This window comes from Sinocyclocheilus rhinocerous, unplaced genomic scaffold (genome assembly GCF_001515625.1).
Source record: "Sinocyclocheilus rhinocerous isolate Xijiao unplaced genomic scaffold, SAMN03320098_v1.1 scaffold1186, whole genome shotgun sequence".
NCBI classification, from domain to species: Eukaryota; Metazoa; Chordata; class Actinopteri; order Cypriniformes; family Cyprinidae; genus Sinocyclocheilus; species Sinocyclocheilus rhinocerous.
The window spans coordinates 121,434-142,561 of record NW_015630341.1 but is presented as its reverse complement, the minus strand read 5'-3'; the positions used below and the strand labels follow the sequence as shown (position 1 = coordinate 142,561).

General features: G+C 33.0%; 1 protein-coding gene across 1 annotated transcript in view; it reads left to right on the top strand.

Moving 5' to 3' along the window:
• Positions 1-16,574, top strand: part of LOC107740073 (striatin-like) — a 60,688-nt gene extending 44,114 nt beyond the window's left edge. Inside the window, exons 7-20 of the mRNA XM_016552353.1 lie at positions 1,447-1,623; positions 2,756-2,891; positions 2,998-3,160; positions 5,384-5,494; positions 8,176-8,319; positions 8,408-8,544; positions 9,724-9,899; positions 11,007-11,054; positions 11,142-11,263; positions 11,344-11,511; positions 13,240-13,386; positions 13,860-13,961; positions 14,772-14,858; positions 15,874-16,574. Coding sequence (XP_016407839.1) covers positions 1,447-1,623; positions 2,756-2,891; positions 2,998-3,160; positions 5,384-5,494; positions 8,176-8,319; positions 8,408-8,544; positions 9,724-9,899; positions 11,007-11,054; positions 11,142-11,263; positions 11,344-11,511; positions 13,240-13,386; positions 13,860-13,961; positions 14,772-14,858; positions 15,874-16,043 — 1,888 coding nt within the window. The 3' untranslated portion in view covers positions 16,044-16,574. The remainder of the gene's footprint in view (positions 1-1,446; positions 1,624-2,755; positions 2,892-2,997; positions 3,161-5,383; positions 5,495-8,175; positions 8,320-8,407; positions 8,545-9,723; positions 9,900-11,006; positions 11,055-11,141; positions 11,264-11,343; positions 11,512-13,239; positions 13,387-13,859; positions 13,962-14,771; positions 14,859-15,873) is intronic.
• The last annotated feature ends 4,554 nt before the right edge of the window (positions 16,575-21,128 follow it).

Below are 21,128 nucleotides of genomic sequence, written 5' to 3'. Positions count from 1 at the left end.
CACACCTGAGCACCTGTGTGACTATAATACTCAATGGCTCAATAACACACACACACACACACACACACACACACTGACATGACTGAACTGGTAACACAAACACATCCTGAAATGAGAAAGTATTAATAATAAGTAATCTCCTCCCATCAGCTCGCTTAGGTCAGGGGCGGTGTGTGTGTGTGTGTGTGTGTGTGTGTGTGTGTGTGTCGGGTTAACTGAAGGTACGTGATCCATACACTGACTGTACTGATAGACGCTTCTCTCTCACCGCTGGGGTTTGACTTTAACCGCGTGTCGATCGTCCCAGAGAATGATAAACCTGGAGAAACTGCATTCGATCCTCTCAGAAATGGCTTTGTAAAGTTGTTTGCTTAACCTGTCATGCTTCTGTTTCAAGGTTATCATGTTTAACTAAAACTAAAACTCGAACCTTAAAAAAAATAATTCAAATAAACGTTTACTGAAATGAAATATTAAATAAGAAATTATATTTGAAGTACTAAAATATCTCAAATTAAAACTAACATAAAAATGAATAAAAACTGTAGACATTTTTTTTAAAAGACACAACAAAATTATTAAATCTTTAAAACTAAAACTCACTAAAATTTTAAATAAACATTAGCTGAAATAAAATATTTTTAAAAATTTTAATTGAAGTAATAAAATAACTAAAATTAAAACTAATATCAAAATAAATAGAAACTTTAGAGGCATTTTTTTTTTATTACAAATGACAAAAACACAACAAAATTACAAAAACTTGAAATAAAATTAAAATGAAACCAAAAATAGAAACTAATTCAAAATATGAATAAAAACTATAATAGTGTATCAATGATACAAAAATTATTAAAACCTTAAATAAAATTAAAATGAAACCAAAAATGTATAAAAATAGAAACTAATTCAAAATATCAATAGTATATCAATGATGCTAAAATGACTAAAACATTAACTAAAATTAAAATGAAAATGGAAACAAAATAAATATATTAGTGAAATAATAAAACTAGAATTAAAAGAATAAAACAAGAAATTATGTTTTGCTTATAGAAAGTGAAGCCTATTTTAGGACCTATAATACGTTTTTTAGTATTATTGTAACATCATTTTCATGATAATTGAACACATTTTCCCTAAAATTCTGATTACAGTAATACATCCGCACACCATGCAAGATATTGTAATGGTTCTGTTCAATATAGTTTCTGTTCTAGAATATCTTGTTCTTATTATTTGATTTTAGGGTGAAATGTTCTTTATATTTCTTTATTTTATTTTTGTGGCAGCCATGCAGCTGAGATCATGAGTGTCACGGTTGCAGTTGCTTGGTTATGAATTTGTATAAATATTAACTCCGTGCTTTAATGTAAACTGGAAGTGCTTAAGTTAATGTGCACTCTAAAGCGTTTGGATAAGTCAGGTTTGTGGTGTCGCGCTCAGGTACCTGCAGGAGGTGGGCTACACCGACACCATCCTGGATGTGAAGTCTCAGCGGGTCAAAGCGCTGCTCGGTCTGGCTGGAGACAGCGGAGAGAGACCCGGAGACAAGCGCACCGAGCCCATGGTGAACGGGACCGAGCCGGCCTCGCTGAAGGACAGCACCACCACCATGATCGGGTCAGTGATGGAGCTGGCAATATTAGCTTATTTATTTATTTCAATCACTGACCTTAGATCAGCCCATATTAGCAATATTTTATTTTATTTAACTCCCTAAAGACATATCAGCCTCTATTACCTTTTATTTTATTTTATTTATTTTTTTTCCCCCTAAAGATATATCAGCCACTATTACTTCTATTTTTATTTTATTTTATTTTATTTTATTAACTCCATAAAGATATATTAGCCTCTATTACATTTTATTTTATTTTATTTATTTTTTTTTCCCTAAAGATATATCAGCCACTATTACTTCTATTTTTATTTTATTTTATTAACTCCATACAGATATATCAGCCACTATTACATTTTATTTTATTTATTATTTTTTTATTTCCCTAAAAATATATCATCTTCTATTACCTCTATTTTTATTTTATTTTATTTTATTAACTCCCTGAAGATATATCAGCATCTGTTAGCTTTATTTATTTATTTATTTTACTCCCTGAAGATATATCGGACCATATTAGCTTTATTTATTTATTTATTTATTCATTTATTTTACTTACTGAAGATATAGCAACATTTATTTATTTTATTTTATTTTATTTTATTTAACTCCCTGAAGATATATCGGCCCATATTAGCTTTATTTATATATTTAACTCACTGTTGGCTAATATTTATTATATTTATTTATCTACCATAATATATATCTGCCTCGATTTATTTATTTATTTTACTAACTGAAAATATATCAACCTTGATTAGATTTCATTAATTTATTTATTTAACTTACTGAAGATATATCAACTATTTATTAGTTTGTTTGTTTGTTTATTTAACTCCCTGAAGTTATATCGGCACATATTAGCTTTATTTATTTAAGTCACTGACGGCCAATATTATAATTTATTTATTTATTTAACTACCAGAAGATATATCTGCCTCTATTTATTTATTTGTTTGTTTGTTTAACTCACTAAAGATACATCAGCCTTTATTTATTTGTTGTCCTCCACTTTTTTTCTCCACTCTACTTGCATTACTAGATTGTGTGTCTGTGAAATGCGAGCATGATGAATGATGACTGGTCTTCTTTCTCTCTATCTGAACTCTGTATGTTTGCGGATTGGACCCGCAGTAAAGCGGAGATGACGGAGTCCACCACGGTGCTGGAAGCCTTCAAGTTCATCGAGAAAGCTGCCGCAGAGTTCAGCGATGAAGACGACGATGAAGACAGCGAGGGACAGAACAAGACCATCGTGGACCTCTCCACCGTGAGTTAGCGCTCGCACCCGTTCACACGCCTCTCACAAACATTGAGCTTCAGAACATGTCAGTTACACCAGCTGCCCTCGCTCACACTTCCTCTTCCTGTTGTAGATGGTGAGGAGGAAGGTGTCTCCGTCTCCCTCCTCTTCCTCAGCTGACATGAGCGACGACTTGGACACGGAGGAGGTTCTGAAGGACTTTGACTTCCTGGCCAATAGTGAGGACATGGAGGGTCCGTCTGAGGCGCCGTCCTCCGGAGAGCGAGCCGACTGGGGTGAGAGTCAGCTCTTACAGCTAAACACAACAGCAGATGCGGAAATAGATGCTTAGAGCTTCGATTATACTGACAAACAGGCAGAGACGCAGCAGTATAGGGGTTTGTGATCATGCAGAATAGTGGTCAACCGATATATCGCCATGGCCGATATATCGGCCGATATTTGGCATTTTTCAAATATCGGCATTAGCCGATAAGTTTTTCTATTTGGCCGATGCGTTCAAGGCGGGACTTTTATTTTGACGGCGTTCCAGACTTTTATTTTGACGGCGTTCCAGACTTTTATTTTGAAGGCGTGCCAGACTTTTATTTTGACGGCGTTCCAGACTTTTAGTTTGACGCCGTGCCGGACTTTTATTTTGATGGCGTGCCAGACGTTTATTTTGACGGCGTGCCGGACTTTTATTTTGACGGCGTTCCAGAATTTTATTTTGACGCCGTGCCAGACTTTTATTTTGATGGCGTGCCAGACGTTTATTTTGACGGCGTGCCGGACTTTTATTTTGACGGCGTTCCAGAATTTTATTTTGACGCCGTGCCAGACTTTTATTTTGATGGCGTGCCAGACGTTTATTTTGACGGCGTGCCGGACTTTTATTTTGACGGCGCTGAGAGCGGCAGCGCCTGAGCACAGTGCTCACATTCTCCCTCTTGTTCGCCGTCGTCGTAGTTCTGGATAGAAGTCTGTCTAATAATCTGATAGAACTGTTAAACAAAGGAATTAAAATGTATACAAAAAGTATTATAACGCTTGCTTTTATATTATTAGTAATAGAAAGGCAAACATTATAATACTTTCTCATTTGCCGTCAGCATTCAGCAAATACGCATTTATATCATTTAAACAAGTCTTTGAATGGCTAATAAAAATTTTATTTCACAAACCTTGCAAAATTAGTCGAATACAGTTGTGAGATCTTGTGAAGTGTGACCTGCATGATCGCGTGTTCTCTGCGTGACTTTCGGTCCGTGCAAATTGATTTCAAGTTACCCCAAACTTTTAAGTGGTAGTGTCAAAATTAAAGATGCGTATGGTTGTGCCGATCTGTCTTATTTTAGTATTTAGTTTTTTATTTTTATATTTGATATTTTCCTTGGAATTTTTTTTTTTTTTTTTTTTTTTTTTTTTTTTTTTTTAATTTTTGTAATTTTGTTTTGTTTTTGGAATTTTTTTTTTAAATTTTTGTAATTTTGTTTTGTTTTTGGAATTTTTTATTTGTTTTTGTTTTTTTAGTATGCCTATATAGGTCAAAATGACAAATGTTGTGGCTGAACTAGCTTAAAATAATAATTTATAAGTAATATATTTTATAAGAAATTAATTAAGGAAATTAAGTTTAAGCTTTTTAAATCTTTTTAAATAATTTTTTTGAAATATTAAAATGTAAATATAATTATTATTTTATTCCTCGGAGAAATTGCGTCTCTCAGTTCAACACTTTATTTAAAATACATTTATTTCATACTACGTATACTTCAAATCCTTTAATATATTTATTGACATATCACTTAAGACTTACTGACATAAAATTATAATTAAACTTTATCTGGAGTACTACTTGTGCACAATGTACATTTTTGTTAATATTATGCCTAAAATGTGTTTTAATATCACTATTAATAAGTATTGTATAATCTCTGTATAATATCAATCTTTAAATGCAAGATATTTAAAGTGTTCCTGCAATATTTCCACTTTAGCACAAGCAAATATCCTTCAGTATAGCTTTAGTTGGACATCAGCAGTGCATTAAGCACAAAATTAGTTAGTTTAGCAGTGTAGTAAACCAAAAGTACAATTGCAGGGTGTTTTTATTAAGCACATGTAAATGTAGTATACTTGGCACATACATTTTAGTATTTTTTTTCACTATTATTTTGGCCCTTTTTAACTGCTTACCCAATTAGACTTGATTTTTTTCCTGTAAGCTCACAGTCTTTGTTTTGCATAATTTTATAATATATATACCAAAATTGTATTTCTGTATAGCAGTGTTTATCATCTGTTTTTTTCCTGGATTGAGGTAGAAAACAGCTGGAATTCTGATTTAGATGGCAATAAAATCAGCAACGAGCAGCTGTAAAAGCTGAAGTGACTTTAAACCGTTTCTGTGCGATTAGGCCTGATCTCCATGTCGTTCATGTTGAGTGCGAGTCGTGTGAAGCTCTGATCGCATCCGAGTCAGGCGTGTAACGTGTCTTCCTCCCTCCTCCGTGTAGAAAAGCAAGAGCAGAGCCCCTCGTCTGAGTCCTGGGACGTGGATGAGGGTCTGATCTCTAAACTCAAGGAACAGTACAAGAAGGAGCGCAAGGGCAAGAAAGGGGTGAAGAGTAAGTGGGACAGGAACCTCTCGCTCGCCGCCTCCTCTTTCTTACTTTACTCTTTTATTTCTTCTAGTGCTCAACCGATATCTGCTTTAAACCACGGAAATCTGGAAAACTGGAGGCTGATATGATGCATGTGTGGCTGAAAATTCAGTGAATCTCACGCAAACATGGTCAGGTCATATTTCAAGGATATTTGTGACCCTGCAGCACAAAAGCAGTGTTAAGTCGCTGGGGTATATTTGTAGCAATAGCCAACAATACATTGTATGGGTCAAAATAAAAAAACATTGTTTGGGTCAAAATTATCGATTTTTCTTTTATGCCCAAAATCATTAGGATATTAAGTAAAGATCATGTTCCGTGAAGATATTTTGTAAATTTCCTACCGTAAATATATCAAAACTTAATTTTTGATTAGTAATATGCATTGCTAAGAACTTCATTTGGACAACTTTAAAGATGATTTTCTCAATATTTAGATTTTTTTTCCGTTTTTAAATTGCAGTTTTCCCTCGGAAATTGCTGGTAAATTTAAAAAAAAATTTTAAAAATGAAATTTTAAAAACTGCATTTTTTAATTTTTTTTATGAAATTCAAAAAGTGAAGCAGAAAGACTGAAATATTGTTTTCTTGTAAATCAGTCGTGTTTTTCTTATAAATGTATCTTTGTTTTATTTACAAAAACTTCCTTTTTTTAGGATAAAAAATAAAAGAATAAATTATATTTTTTTCTCATTTTTTTTATAGTATCATAATCTTATTTTTTTATTTTTTTTTATTTTTTATTTTTTTTATGAATTTGACTCGAACATGTCTTGTTTTTGTGAGATTCACTCAATTATGTATTTATTTTAAAATATAAAAAAATGGAAACCAGTTGGTCTGAAGGCCATTTCTGGCAAAGTTATCAGGTGTTGCTGATCATGTCAGAATTGGCCGTTTATTTGGCCTAATATATCGGTTTATCACTAGTTTCTTCTAATGTATCTGTATAATCATCAGCTAGTTTGACAAAAATCCAGCCGCTGTCTTCAGTCCTCCCCGTCGCTCATCCGTTCACAGTCTTGTCATCCGCTCCTTCTTTTAGGATCCAGCTGCATCTACCGTTTATTTTCCCCTTCTTCATTTTGCTCTTCAGCTGCTCATTTCTGTTGCTCTCTTTGCATTTATGCTGGTGCTCTGAGAGGGGTGTGGCTTGGTTGCTCCACCCCTTTGTGATTGGGGGGCGTGTATAAACCAGGCTCCGCCCCTTCCCTGCTTCCACTGTAGTGTTCAGATGAGACATCACCGATCGCTGCTTACTTTATCAATGCTCACTCTAATTTTTCCTCTCTGATTTTTATTCCAGTGCTTCATTTCTTTGTCATTTCATTCTGACTTTGTCACTTTCATCAGAAAACAGTCCTCCTAGACCGTGAAAATACAGTTAAAGCCTAGACCAGAGATGCCCAGAGTTGACCTTTGATGACCTTTGATCACAATTATTGTAGTTAACTAAATCTAAAAAAAAAAACTATAAAAAACATTTACACTACTTGAAATAAAATAAATGTTAACTGAAGTAAAAAAATAAAAAATGCTGGTCTCATTTCGTTTAGTAACTTGATGTACTAAAATTTAAAAAAATGCTAAAAATGACTAAAACACACAATAAAATTACTAAAACTTTAACTAAAATTAACATGAAATCAGAAAATATAAAGAAAAAATCTCATTTAAAATATTAACAAAAACTAAAATAGTATCTCAATGATACTAAACTTGCACTGCCTTTGATTTATGACAAGAAAAGGGAAAAAAACATGCCATTGAAGCATATCTTCATTTCTAATTAAATTTTTTGTTTTAACATGTTTTTTAGTTTTGTATTGAAATATAAAATAAGTGAATTTGATTAAAAATTATTCTATTCTATTCTAATAATTATTAAAATTTTTGTTTAATTATTTTTTAAAATACAATTTAATAAATGTGAATATAATATATATTAATATAAAAATTTTATTTCTGTATAGCAGTGTTTATTATCTGATTTTCTCCTGGATTGAGGTAGAAAATCATTGAAATTCTAATTAAGACAGCAATTAAAACAACATATCTTCATTTCTAATTTACTTTTTTTATATATATAAATTTGGTTTAAAAAAAATAGAAATAATTTTTTAAAATTCTAAATATATATGTATATATAAAAAAAATTAATTATTAAAAAAATTAAATTTTATGCATTTTTATATAATATAGTAATATAACAATTTTATTCTCGAATAGCAGTGTTTATTATCTGAAGGTAGAAAACGGCTGAAACTGATTTAGACAGCAATAAAATCTGCATATCTCCATTTCTAATTTACATTTTTAGTTTGTTTTATTTTTGTAAAAAAAAAAAAGTAAATTTGGTTTTTTTAAAAATTAAAATGTCTAATTATTAAAAAAAATTATTGAATACATTTTAATATAATATAGTTGAATATATGCAACATTTACTTTTGTCTCACCTCAATCAATTTTTAGGGTTTTTCTTTTTTTATTTTTTTAAGTTGGGCATCTCTGGCCTAGACGAAGCATAGAAATAGAAATGCTTCTGTTTACTGATTGATTAAATATGTTGAAAAATAAAACTCGTGGTGGAAGGTGGGCTGAATTTGGCCTGGGTTTCTCAGATGAAGTGTGGTGTGTTTCAGGGCCGAACCGCTGTAAGCTGCAGGACATGCTGGCTACCCTGCGAGACGCGGAGGATCTGTCGTGCATCCAGCCTCCGGTGGCTCCTCCGGTCCGTCCCAGCCTGCCCCGCCTCAACGAGCCCCCGCTGGGACACACCGACGAGGGTACTTCTGACACTCAGGGTTCGGCTCAGCCCTCTGCAGCCGCTGCTGTGTGCTGACGTGTGTGTGTGTGTGTGTGTGTGTTTCTCAGTCGAAGCGCTGACGTTCCCCCCGTCCTCGGGAAAGTCCTTCATCATGGGGACAGACGAGGCGCTGGAGAGCGAGCTGGGTCTCGGAGAGCTGGCCGGACTCACCGTGGCCAACGAGGCCGAGAGTCTGTCCTACGACGTGAGTCCAGACACGATACAAACATTCTCATTACTGGAAGCCAAATACACATGAAGTGTAAAAAACACAAGCTTGTTTCATTTCAGCTAGTTGCCAAGGCAACATCTCTCATTTTTTGTTTAAAGTTGAAGTACTAAAATAACTAAAACAAAAAAAAACTATATAGACATAATTTTAAAAAAAAACTAAATTGCTAAAAATGTACTAAAATTAAAATTGAAACAGAATATAAAAATTAAATCTATTTCAAAATATTAAGAAAAAACTGTGTTATTTTAGTATCCTTGAGATACTATTATAGTTTTTATTATTTTTACCCCAGCGACTTAAGACTGCTTTTGTGCTGCAGGCTCACATATTGTATATTATAATATATGTAAATATCATGATGCATATCAGGTTTTATTTTTATAATTTCCACTTTCATTTTAATTTAAAAGTTTAAATAAATACATAAATTTAGTTAAAGATTTAATTTAAAAAGTAAACTTATTTCAGCTTGTTGCAAAGGCAAGATCTCTTATTTTTGTTGAAGTACTTAAAACGTAAAAACTATATATTTAAAAATATATATTATATAAAATATAAAAACAAAAAACTAACAACGAAATTAGTAAAAATTAAAATGAAAACGGAAATATAAAAATAAAATATTTCAAAATATTATCGTTTTCTTAATTTTAGTTCTCTTGCTATTTTGTTTTTATTTTATTTCTCATAAATAAAGACAAAACTAAGATGAAACATTTATTATAATGGGTTTATAGGATGATTGTTAGTTTGTTAAAAATGTAAAACTTTTACCAGATTGATCATGTTTATAATTAATCATAATGAAAGCGGTTAGGTGATATTTTATTTTATTTCATGTTTATTTTATTTTCAAGTATGTTTTATGGTTTTAGTTGTAATTTTAGTTAACTATAATAACCGTGGCGCTCGGCCAAAACTATTTAAGCAAAACATTATTAATATTTTAATTAAGTGAATTTATGTTTGCATCTGTAGTATGCTGATTTTTATATATATATATATAGTATTTGATACTATGTCAAAAATGGCATTTTTTTAAGTTAATACACAAATAGTCTGATTGAATAATGAGTCAATGAATAGATATTAAAATGACAGCTGGTATTAATTTCAGAAATGTACTGTATTTGTGAATGTGTTTCTCAGATCACTAATAATAAAGACGCCCTGCGGAAGACGTGGAACCCCAAGTTCACGCTCAGAAACCACTTCGATTCGATCCGCGGCCTTGCGTTTCACCCCGTCGAGCCGGTTCTGATCACCGCGTCTGAAGATCACACGCTCAAACTGTGGAACCTGCAGAAAACCGCCCCGACCAAGAAGTGAGAGTCTCATTACACTGGTCCTCATTCAGGGGTTTGATTCATATTTTAAACTAGATTTTATTTCTATACTTTGTTTTCATTTAAATTTAGTTGTTTTGTTTTTTTGTAATTTTATGTGCTTTTGTCATTTTTTTTATATATATATAAATTAAAGTTAAACATTAATATTTACAGTATATCAGTTTTTTTTATTAGTTAATTTATTTTTATTTCAGTATTAATTTACTTTTTGATTAGTTTTTAAAATATTACAATTTAGGTTTATTTTTTTTTTATTTATTTTTTTTCAAAAATTTTATTTCAGGTTTTTAATAGTTTTTTTATTTTTTATTAGTTAATTTATTTTTATTTCAGTATTAATTTACTTTTTGATTAGTTTTTAAAATATTACAATTTAGGTTTATTTTTAATTTTTTTTAATTTCAAAAGTTTTATTTCAGGTTTTTAATAGTTTTTTTTAAATAAATTACCGTTTAGGTTTAATTTGTTTTATTTCGGTTTTATTTTAGTTTGTTTTATTAGGGTTTTTTTTTTTTTAGGTTTAATTTATTTTTAATTTAGTTTTTTATCATGTTTTTAAATATTTCTATTTTTACTTCAGTTTTTTTTATATGACTATTTAGGTTATTTTTTATCATTTTCTTTTCTTTTTTTTTTTTTGCTTTTTATCAGCGTTTTTTTTATTCGTTTTTTAAATATTAATATTTAGGTTTAGTTTATTGTTATTTCAGTTTTTTTTTAATATTACTATTCCGGTTTAGTTTGTTTTTATTTCATTAGTTTTTATTTATTTTATTTCCAGTTAGAAATTTTAGTGCTTAAATTTAGCATTTTCATTTCAGCTTTTTCAGTTTTTTTTATTTTTATATAAAAAAAATTATATTAATATTTCAATTTATTTATTTAGTCTAATAGTACTATATATGTTTCATTTGTTTTTATTTCAGTTCCATTATTAAGTTAGTAATTGTGGTGCCTCAACTTAAGCTAAATGAAAAATAGAGACTTTTTCCTTTCATCTTTATTTCAGAAATGTCGTAGTTATAGATAATAGCCCTGTGTTTTGCTGGTGTCGGTCAGTGTAACGTGTTGTTGTTGTTTCAGGTGCACTGCTCTGGATGTGGAGCCCATCTACACCTTCAGGGCTCACAGGTGCGTGTGAATCAGGTCTAGATCTTATAACCGGGATAAACCAGCAGCTGTCTGATGTGGTGTATGTCTGGTTTGGTCTGGTCTCAGGGGTCCGGTTCTGTGTGTGGTGATGAGCTCCAGCGGTGAGCAGTGTTTCAGCGGCGGTTTGGACGCGAGCATTCAGTGCTGGAACACACCGAGCCCCAACATCGACCCGTATGACTCGTACGGTGCGTCCCTGTCCCCTGCAGACGCCAGTGAGTCTCAGTGAGAGTGTGTGTGTGATCGAGTGTGTCTGTGTCTGCTGTAGAGCCGTCGGTGCTGCGGGGGGCGCTGTCTGGACACACAGATGCAGTCTGGGGTTTGGTCTACAGCTCGGCTCATCACAGACTGCTGTCGTGCTCCGCAGACGGGACGGTGAGGCTCTGGAGCGCAGCGGATACGACGCCCGCCATCGCCGTCTTCAACCAGGACAAAGGTACTGCACCCAAACACACATCAGTTTGCAAGACATTTTAGTAGATTCTATGCTTGTGAATGAGCTTTTGTTTGTTTACCACACATCAGTTTACAAAAATGTATTTAATTTTTTATTTTAGCATTGAAATGGACCCAAATTTAACAGTCTTAAAGAATGATACCACACGGCAGTTTACAAAAAATATTTTACTTAATATTTTAACAATTTTAATATATAATATTTAATATTTTGTTTTATTCGTTTTTTTACTGTCATTCATGATGAAATGAGTCTTAAAAAACTAAAGAATGATTTAACGCACATCAGTTTACAAGAATTTATTTTATTTTTTATTTTAGTCTTAAAGAATTAAAGAATGATACCACACGGCAGTTTACAAAAAATATTTTACTTAATATTTTAAAATATAATTTGTGATATTTTGTTTGTTTTATTATTTTTTTAACTGTCATTCATGATGAAATGACTCCAAAATGAGTCTTAAAAAACTAAATGTTTACAAAAGTTTACAAAATTTATTTCATTTATTTAATTTTATTTTTTATGAATGAATGATCCTTTTTGTTGTTTTATTACTTTAATGATTTAGGGGTTTGATTCATATTTTAAACTAGATTTTATTTCTATTCTTTGTTTTCAATTAAATTTAAAAACTTTGTTTTTGTTGTTGTTTTTTTTATAATTGTATGTGCTTTTGTCTTTTTTTTTAATTTTTTTTTATAAATTAAAGTTAAACAATATTTACAGTATATCAGTTTTTTATTAGTTAATTTATTTTATTTCAGTATTTACTTTTTTGTTAGTTTTTTAAATATTACTATTTAGGTTTTTTTAAAAATTATTATTCAGTTTTATTTCAGGTTTTTAATAGTTTTTTTAATATATTACCATTTAGGTTTAATTTGTTTTATTTCAGTTTTTTTATTAGTTTTTTTATATATAATATTATATAATTTTTTTATATATAATATTTTAATATATAATTTGTAGTATTTTGTTTGTTTTATTTGTTTTTTTACTATCATTCATGATGAAATGTCTCCAAAATGAGTCTTTAAAAACTAAAGAATGATTTAACGCACATCAGTTTACAAAATGTATTTCATTTTATATTTTTATGAATGAATGATCCTTTTTGTTGTTTTATTACTTAATTAATGATGATGGTTAGATGATTTCAGCACCTGTTATGCCATTGTCTCTGACTGTATTCACAGAGACCAGAGCTGTCGTTATTTATTTTTAAGAAGCCGTAAAGGTGCGTTTATGAATTATACAGATGATGAGCGTTTTCGGGTTAAGAATAAAAATAACAACATAGCTCTGGTCTCTGTGAATACAGTAATTATTCACATTAATTTTGCATAATAGGTCCCCTTTACTAGATAGATATATAGATAGTATGTGTATATATATATATATATATATATATTTATTTATTTAATAAATGAATTAATGATCTTTTTTGTTGTTTTGTTTTGTTTTGTTTTTTTGATGAATTTTTGATTTTGAGTTTTTTGATGAACAAACCCCAAAATAATATTCTTACAAAAAACTAAAAAAAGACCAGTTTAAAAATCATCCGTTTAAAAAAATAATTTAGCTTGAGTTGAGTTGAGTTTATGAATTGTTTGGTTGTTTTTGTCGGTTGATGATTGATGATTTCAGCTGTGAAAAGCACAAACACATGAATGAGCTCCTTCTGTTGTTTTCTGTGCGGTTCAGAGCTGGGCGTCCCGTCGTCGGTGGATCTGGTCTGCAGTGATCCGGCTCACATGGTCACGGCCTTCACTAACGGCAGGTTGGGCATCTTCAACATGGAGACCCGACAGCTGGTGCTGGAGCTCGAGTCGCAAGCCGCCGGAAAACCTGGTACTTCACACACACTTTCTGTGATTTTAGCCACAGGACTCGATGGGCTCTGGCTGTAGCACTTTTAGCTGTAGCTTAGCGTAGATCATTGAATCTGATTAGACCGTTAGCATCTCGCTCAAAAATTACCAAAGAGTTTCTATATTTTTCCTATTTAGAACTTGACTCTTCTGTATGACTCTTCTAATGATCTATGCTAAGCTAAGCTAAAAGTGCTACCGCCAGACCCGGAGATCGGCGGAATGGATTCGAAAACGGTAAAACTCAACTGTTTAACTCTAGGGGAGTTGGAAAATGAGCCTATTTTCAAAAATAGTGGAGTGTTCCTTTAAGATAATCTCTTTTAGTTTATTGGTGCTTGACGTAAAAAAGACCTTTCTAGAAATCTCAATGAATGAAATCATAATAGTTTAGTCATGAGTGAATGGAAAAGTCCCATGATGCTCTCTGACGCTGATGTGTTTGATGTTCAGATGCGCCGTGTCAGATTAATAAAGTGCTCAGTCACCCGACGCTTCCCATCACCATCACAGCACAAGAGGACCGACACATCCGATTCTTCGACAACAACACAGGTGACCGACAGATATTAACATTCAACTCAACTCAAGAGACTGTTTATCATTAGTATTTCAATCAGTACTTTGATTATTGATATTGTTTTGGTTTTTATGTTGATTACTATTAGTCATTTAATACCATACAATGTATTGTTGGTTATTGCTACAAATATACCCCAGCGACTTAACACTGCTTTTGTGCTCTTGAGTCACATATGTGCATTTTATATGTATATATATACACACTTATACACAGTAAGATTTTTAATGTCTCTTCTTTCAGTCTTTTCTGCTCTGCAAGGCTGCATTTATTTGATCAAAAATACTGTGAAAATTGTGAAATATTTTTAGAATTTAAAATATCAATTTTCTATGTGATTTGCTGCTCAAGAAACATTTCTGATTATTATCAATGTTGAAAACAGTTATGCTGCACAATATTTTTGTGGAAACTGATACATTTTTATTTTTCAGGATTCACAGATGAATAGAAAGTTCAAAAGAACAGCATTTATTTGAAATAGACATCTTTTGTTACATTATAAATTTCTTTACTGTCACTTTTGATCAATTTAATGCGTCCTTGATGAATAAAAGTATTAATTTCTTTTTTTTTAAAAAGACAAACAAAAACATACTGACCCAAAACTTATGCGACGACTTTAAAAAAAGAAATAAAAAACACTTTTGAAATTATTATTAATTATTATCATTCATTCTGTGTATGTTTTTTTCTTAGAAAAGTTATTGTTGTTATTTTTATTATTTAGATTTTTATGTTATTTTGTAATGTTTGTATTCATATATATTGATGTTTCTTCTCAGGCAAGTTGATTCACTCTATGGTCGCTCATCTGGATGCTGTCACCAGTCTTGCAGTGGATCCCAATGGTCTCTATCTGATGTCTGGTAGTAAGTACTCGAGAACATCAGCTTTACTCTACAGACTGATGCTGAACAAAGTCATGCAAACACTTGTAAATGTTTTTGAACGAATCGAGTGAGCCAATGATTCAGTTACTGATTCATAAAGACAGTCACTTGCTTCATTTATGAGTCTGTGATTCAGCGACTCATTCATAAATGCTGTCACTTGCTTTGTTTCTGAACAAATCTACGTTTTTGAATAAATTGGGTGAGTCAATGATTTAGTGACTCATTCATAAAGACAGTCACTGGCTTCGGTTCTGAATAAATCAGCCATTTGAACGAATCGAGTGAGCCAATGATTCAGTTACTGATTCATAAAGACAGTCACTTGCTTCATTTTTGAATGAATCCACATATTTTAACAAATCGAGTGAGTTGGTGATTCAGCGACTCGTTCATAAATGCACTCACTTGCTTCGTTTCTGAATGAATCCGCTTTTTTGAACAAATTGGGTGAGTCAGTGATTAAATGACTCATTCGTAAAGACGGTAACTGGCTTATGAATCAGCTGTTTGAACGAATTGAGTGAGTCAATTATTCAGTGACTGATTCATCAAGACGGTCTCTTGCTTCAGTTCTGAATAAATCAGCCGTTTGAACGAATCGAGCAAGTCAATGATTCAGTTACTGATTGATAAAGACAGTCACTTGCTTCATTTTTGAATGAATCCACATATTTGAACAAATCGAGTGAGTCTGATTCAGTGACACATTCATAAAACTTATGAATCTGCTGTTTGAACGAATCGAGTGAGTCAATGATTCAATGACTCATAAATGCAGTCACTTGCTTCATTTCTGAATGAATCAGCCGTCTGAACAAATCAGTTGAATGAATCACTCATTAACACAGGGACTTCACGCCACCTACTGGTGGTTCATATTTCAATATTCATTTAAAAAACATTAATACCCATTTATTATAGTTATTTATGAAATGTAAAGCAACTTTTTTGTAATGTCTGTTCAATAAGCTGATGTTGCGGTATGTCTCAGGTCACGACTGCTCGGTGCGTCTGTGGAACATGGAGAGCAAGACGTGCATCCAGGAGTTCACGGCTCACAGGAAGAAGTTCGACGAGTCCATCAACGATGTGGCGTTCCACCCCACCAAGTGCTACATAGGCAGCGCGGGAGCCGACGCCCTCGCCAAAGTCTTCGTATGACCTTCAACCTCCGACCAAAAACTGCTTCCGCAAACTCGTGCGCGGTCAAACTCGAACGGGACGGGAGGGCCGAGACCGTGATGATCCGGGCAGGCCTGGGTGCTCAAGGGAAAGTCAACAAACACGGAGGAACGCCAGAGGAAGCTCCAAACATCTCCGTTCAGCCTCACAGGAAGTTGGGTGCTTCCCACACTTCTGTAGTTTTAGTTCTCCTTGAGTTCCTCTTCTCCTCCGCCTCTCTGGATTTCCCGTCTTGCGTTCGCTCCTTTTTAACGACGTGCCTTTTGCTTCAAAACGCGGATCCTCTTTGAGGGAAAACGAACCCCGTCGATGTTTTAAACTCACCAAATGCATCAAATTATTCGGACGGAAAGTAAAGTTCGGTTAAGTTTCTCACGCAGGGTCAAAATCCTGATCGGATGCAGATGAAATGCATTGAATTTAATGCTTCTCTTGTCTGACGGACGATCCTGTCAACAATTAAATAGAATTGTACATAATATAACATAACTCAGAAAACTTACTAAATTTCTACATCTCACCAAATGCATCAAATTATTCGGACGGAAAGTAAAGTTCGGTTAAGTTTCTCACGCAGGGTCAAAATCCTGATCGGATGCAGATGAAATGCATTGAATTTAATGCTTCTCTTGTCTGACGGACGATCCTGTCAACAATTAAATAGAATTGTACATAATATAACATAACTCAGAAAACGTACTAAATTTCTACGTTTGTGTCCAAATATAAGCATCGCCGGCTCATTTCACCCCAAAATCAAGAAAGTAAAGCCTGTTTGAAGCTTCTTTTTTTTTTGCGTTGTGACATTGTTTATAAAATGTCAGAATGTTAAACAAACTATTGGATCTGAAAACAGGCTTCACTCTTTCTTCATAATTTCCTATTTCGTTCTTGTGATTTTGTGGTGAAATACATCCTGGATGATCAACTCTAAACACTCCAAAGCCGTTCACCATCAGGACGCACGTCTCGATTCAGTGCTACGTTTAATATCTAAGCTGTTATTTCACGCATAAACCTGCAGTTTCTCCTGAGGGTTTGCAGTCGAACTCGACTGTTCTGTGAAATCATCTCAACATTGTGATGTTGAGACAAAATCTCGATCATTTGACTAGATTTAGAGCCGTTTCTGAATATTCGTTGAACTTAGTCAAAGTGATAATGCGCAAAAGTCTTATAATAGTTTGAATGTGTTGCAGTTTTTGACAAGCTGTACTCGGAAGTCTATATTTGTCTGAAATCTGTTGTAATGTTTATTTATTTTTTGCCTTTTTTTTTCACTTGTTTTGCCTGTAATGCCAAATGCAGTAGGATTTAGCTTCAGGAAGGGACGAGCGGCTATGTTACGTACATAAACACCTTCATCTGGTTCCTCTGACGTCATCCTCACCTTCTCTACCTGCACAGGTGGTGGTTTGTGTATTAGATTTGAAATCTATTTTATATGTAATAGTTTGAAGCAGATACTAGTGTTTTTTATCATTGTGTGACGGGTGACCGAGGTTGCAAACAGACCGTAACCCGAGTTTCCTGCAGGTCAAGGTTTTTTATTTGAAACTCTTCTGGTTTATTTGAATTTGTCTGTGATTACTTGAACTATCTGGAAGTGCGTGTGTGTTTTTAACTGCTAGGATAGAGATTTTCTGCTTTTATGGGGAATCGTTTGCCTTTAACTTGAGCACTAGAAGACGAGCGGAGTGTTTGTGCGTTTCCTTCAGGTCTGTGAAAAGTGACGCGAGTTTGCTTCTCTACCAAATGATGATAAAGGACTAGTTTAGACAAACATGAAATCCATCACTGTTTACTCACCCTCATGTCATGTAAACCTATGGAAGCTTGTTTCTGACGCAAGATAAAGAAATAAAGTAATTGCGAGTTTTTTTCTGCCACAATTTTAAAAAAAAAGTTATTACGACTTTTTATCTCACAATTCAGACTTTTTCTCAGAATTTTGAGTTTACATCGCAGTTTTTTTAAATTGTGAATTTTTCTCTCACAATTTGGCCTTTTTTTCTCACAATTCTGAGTTTATCTCTCACAATTTGGACATTCAGAATTGTGAGATCTAAAATCGTGAGATAAAACGCCACAATGACCTTTTTTTATTTTTTATTCTGTGGTGGAAGTTAAAAACGAAATTGTGATAAAAAGTCACAATTACTTTAAAAAAATGTATTCTGTGGCCAAAAAAAAAAAAAAAATTGCGAGATGTAAAATCAAAATTCCGAGAAAATTTTTTTTCGACCATCAGAATGCACGGAAAATTTAGATTTTTTAGTTTATTTTTTGCAATTCGGAGTTTATATCTTTAGTTCTGACTTTTTTGTTCTCAGACATGGAAGTTTATATCCGAATTGCAAGATAAAAATTCGCAATTACCTTTTTTATTTTTTTTATTCTGTGCCCAAAAAAAAAAGAATTGCACGATGTAAAATCGAAATTCTAAGAAAAAAAGTCCGTATTGCATGATGTAAACTTAGAATTGTGTGTAAAATTGCTAATTTATATCCCGCAATTCTTAGTTTTCTATATTAAGAGTATATATTAAACTCAGAATTGCAACTTGCAACAAAACTCGCAATTCTGAGGAAAAAAAATCTGAATTGTGAGTTTACGTTTCGCAATTCTGAGTTTATATCTCACAATTACGACTTTTTTCTCAGAAATCCGAGTTTGTATTTGAATTGTGAGATAGAAAGTTGCAATTAGCTTTTTATTATATATATATATATATATATATATGCCATTGCGAAAACGGCCTTCCATACAAATCCATGTGACTTTCTCTGACACAGCAATGAATGTCTGAGCTGCTCTTTTACATTTACTGCAGTGTCTCATGAGGGAAAAAAACTGTATGTGATCGACATGATGGTGATTAAATATTTTTATTCTATTTTACTTTATTTCATTTTTGCGTTCTATTCCTTTAAATCCGAGGCGCGCTTGACGTTAAGCTCTGGTTTGGGACGTTGCTAGGGAACCGCGACCGTGTTTTCGTACTAGTAAATATATTTTCTGATTTCGTTCATTTTGGTGCGTATTAATTTTAGATATAGAAGAAAGAATCTCAATATGTATAGTTTTAAAGTATTGATCAACAATCTATTTATGAACCAGAATACAGTGTATATTAACCTGCGAAGCTAGCAGTGAAGATTAACCAATATTTGTGATACTAGTCGTGCGGGAGAGTTTAGTTTGCGCCACCTGCTGGTCAGAGATGGGAGCTGTACGGCTGACTCGGCTACTGAAGATACTAAAGTGCTATTGATCAACGCGGTTTGATTATTTGGTCACTGATCGATTGACGTGCTCACCGGAAACATCAGAGTATTCGAAAGGGAATGTTGATGCGATGTGATTGGACGAGCGGACGGTGACGTCACAACGGGACGAACTTTTAACCCTTTGGTTGTATAGAGAGAGTTTGGAAAGATCGTGTTAATAAATGCTATACTCCTCTTGTACATATTTTATTATTGATATTACAGTTTATTCTTGATTTCTTGTTGTATTTTCCTTTTTTCCCCTCAGATGGACATTTATCAATATAATACAATAATAAAAGAATATGTTGTATTTCACATGCGTTTGGTTTTTGTGTTTGAGAGTTTTTTTGCACTGCACTAAAAACTCGGCATTTCGGTAGATACTGTATATAAATTTTTCTTCATGCACATTTGTGAGTGTAAAATGCGTGTAAATTATTTTAATGCTTTAATAAGTGAGTTTTTAATCTATACTATGATTTGTGATGCTGTATATTAATTTTATGAATTACAGTATGTTGAAATTGATTGATCTATTTATTAGATAAAGATGAAATCACAGTCCATACTAGCAGAAGCACTGCTTCGTGAAGCTTCGAATCCTTTGCGATTCATTTGATTCATGCGAATCAAACCGCCAAAGTCACGTGATTTCACAGTTTGGGGAAAAAAAACTGAAATTTCAACGATTTTTTTTTTTTTTTTTTTACCTGATTTCGGATTATTTGACATCTGAGAAATCTGTAATTAAAAGGAATAGTAGTAATTAATAGTTTCTTATTGGCCCGTTGAGCTCAACAAACAAAACAAGCCCTGCAAACGAATAAAAGAACACGTATTATACAGACACTTCTTATTTAATGGTATTAGATGATTGGTTAATTGCATTTAATGTACTATTCTCTCGATAAAACATGCAATTGGTTCGTAAAAGGTGTTTTTATGCACGTCTGGCTTGAGTTTTATGTTGCAATTACACAGTTTGACCAGCAGGTGTCGCTTCGAATCAGTGAATCATTTTGCAAAGCCATTTGTTCAATTGATTCAAAGCTTCGAAAAGTTCGGTTCACCCGTCACTCGTCCATTCTGAGATCCACATATGAAGGTCACGGATGCTGTTGCAGTAGTTCAGTTCAGCCACCAGATGGTGCTGCAGGGTCAATTTAAAACACATGATTAAATGATGTTATACATGTTTGGAACTGCAAAATGTGTACCTAATGCTGAAAATTCAGCAGATATTCACATAGAAAACAGCTGTTTTAAATAAAAATGTATTTCACAATTTTACTGTATTTATGATCTAATAAATGCAGCCTTGATGAGCAGAAGAGGCTTCTTTCAAAAACATTAGAAAAACTGATGCCAAATGGTTTTGTATATGAAATGACAGTCACTTGTTATTTCATGAGTGACACTCGTTGCTGTAGTTTTTTTAGGTTCATAGCTGTAACATGCTGCTTTTTCCTCAAACAGTGACTGAATCCATTCTGAGACACATTCAGTCTGTAATGAGACTCCTCACACTCAGTGTTCAGAGGTTTTCTGGCATCAGTGCATGTGACACACGAGCTGCAGTTTAACTGACAACACACTGAACAGAATCTTTCATAAAGACTGAAGGACTAATGAACATGTGATCTGTATGCTGAGGATATTTAAAGGGACGGTGCACAAAAAAAAAAAATATATATATATATAATACTGCTGTGTGTGTGTGTGTGTGTGTGTGAGAGGGTGTGTGTGTGTGCGTGTGTGTGTGAGAGTGTGTGTGTGTGTGCGTGTGTGTGTG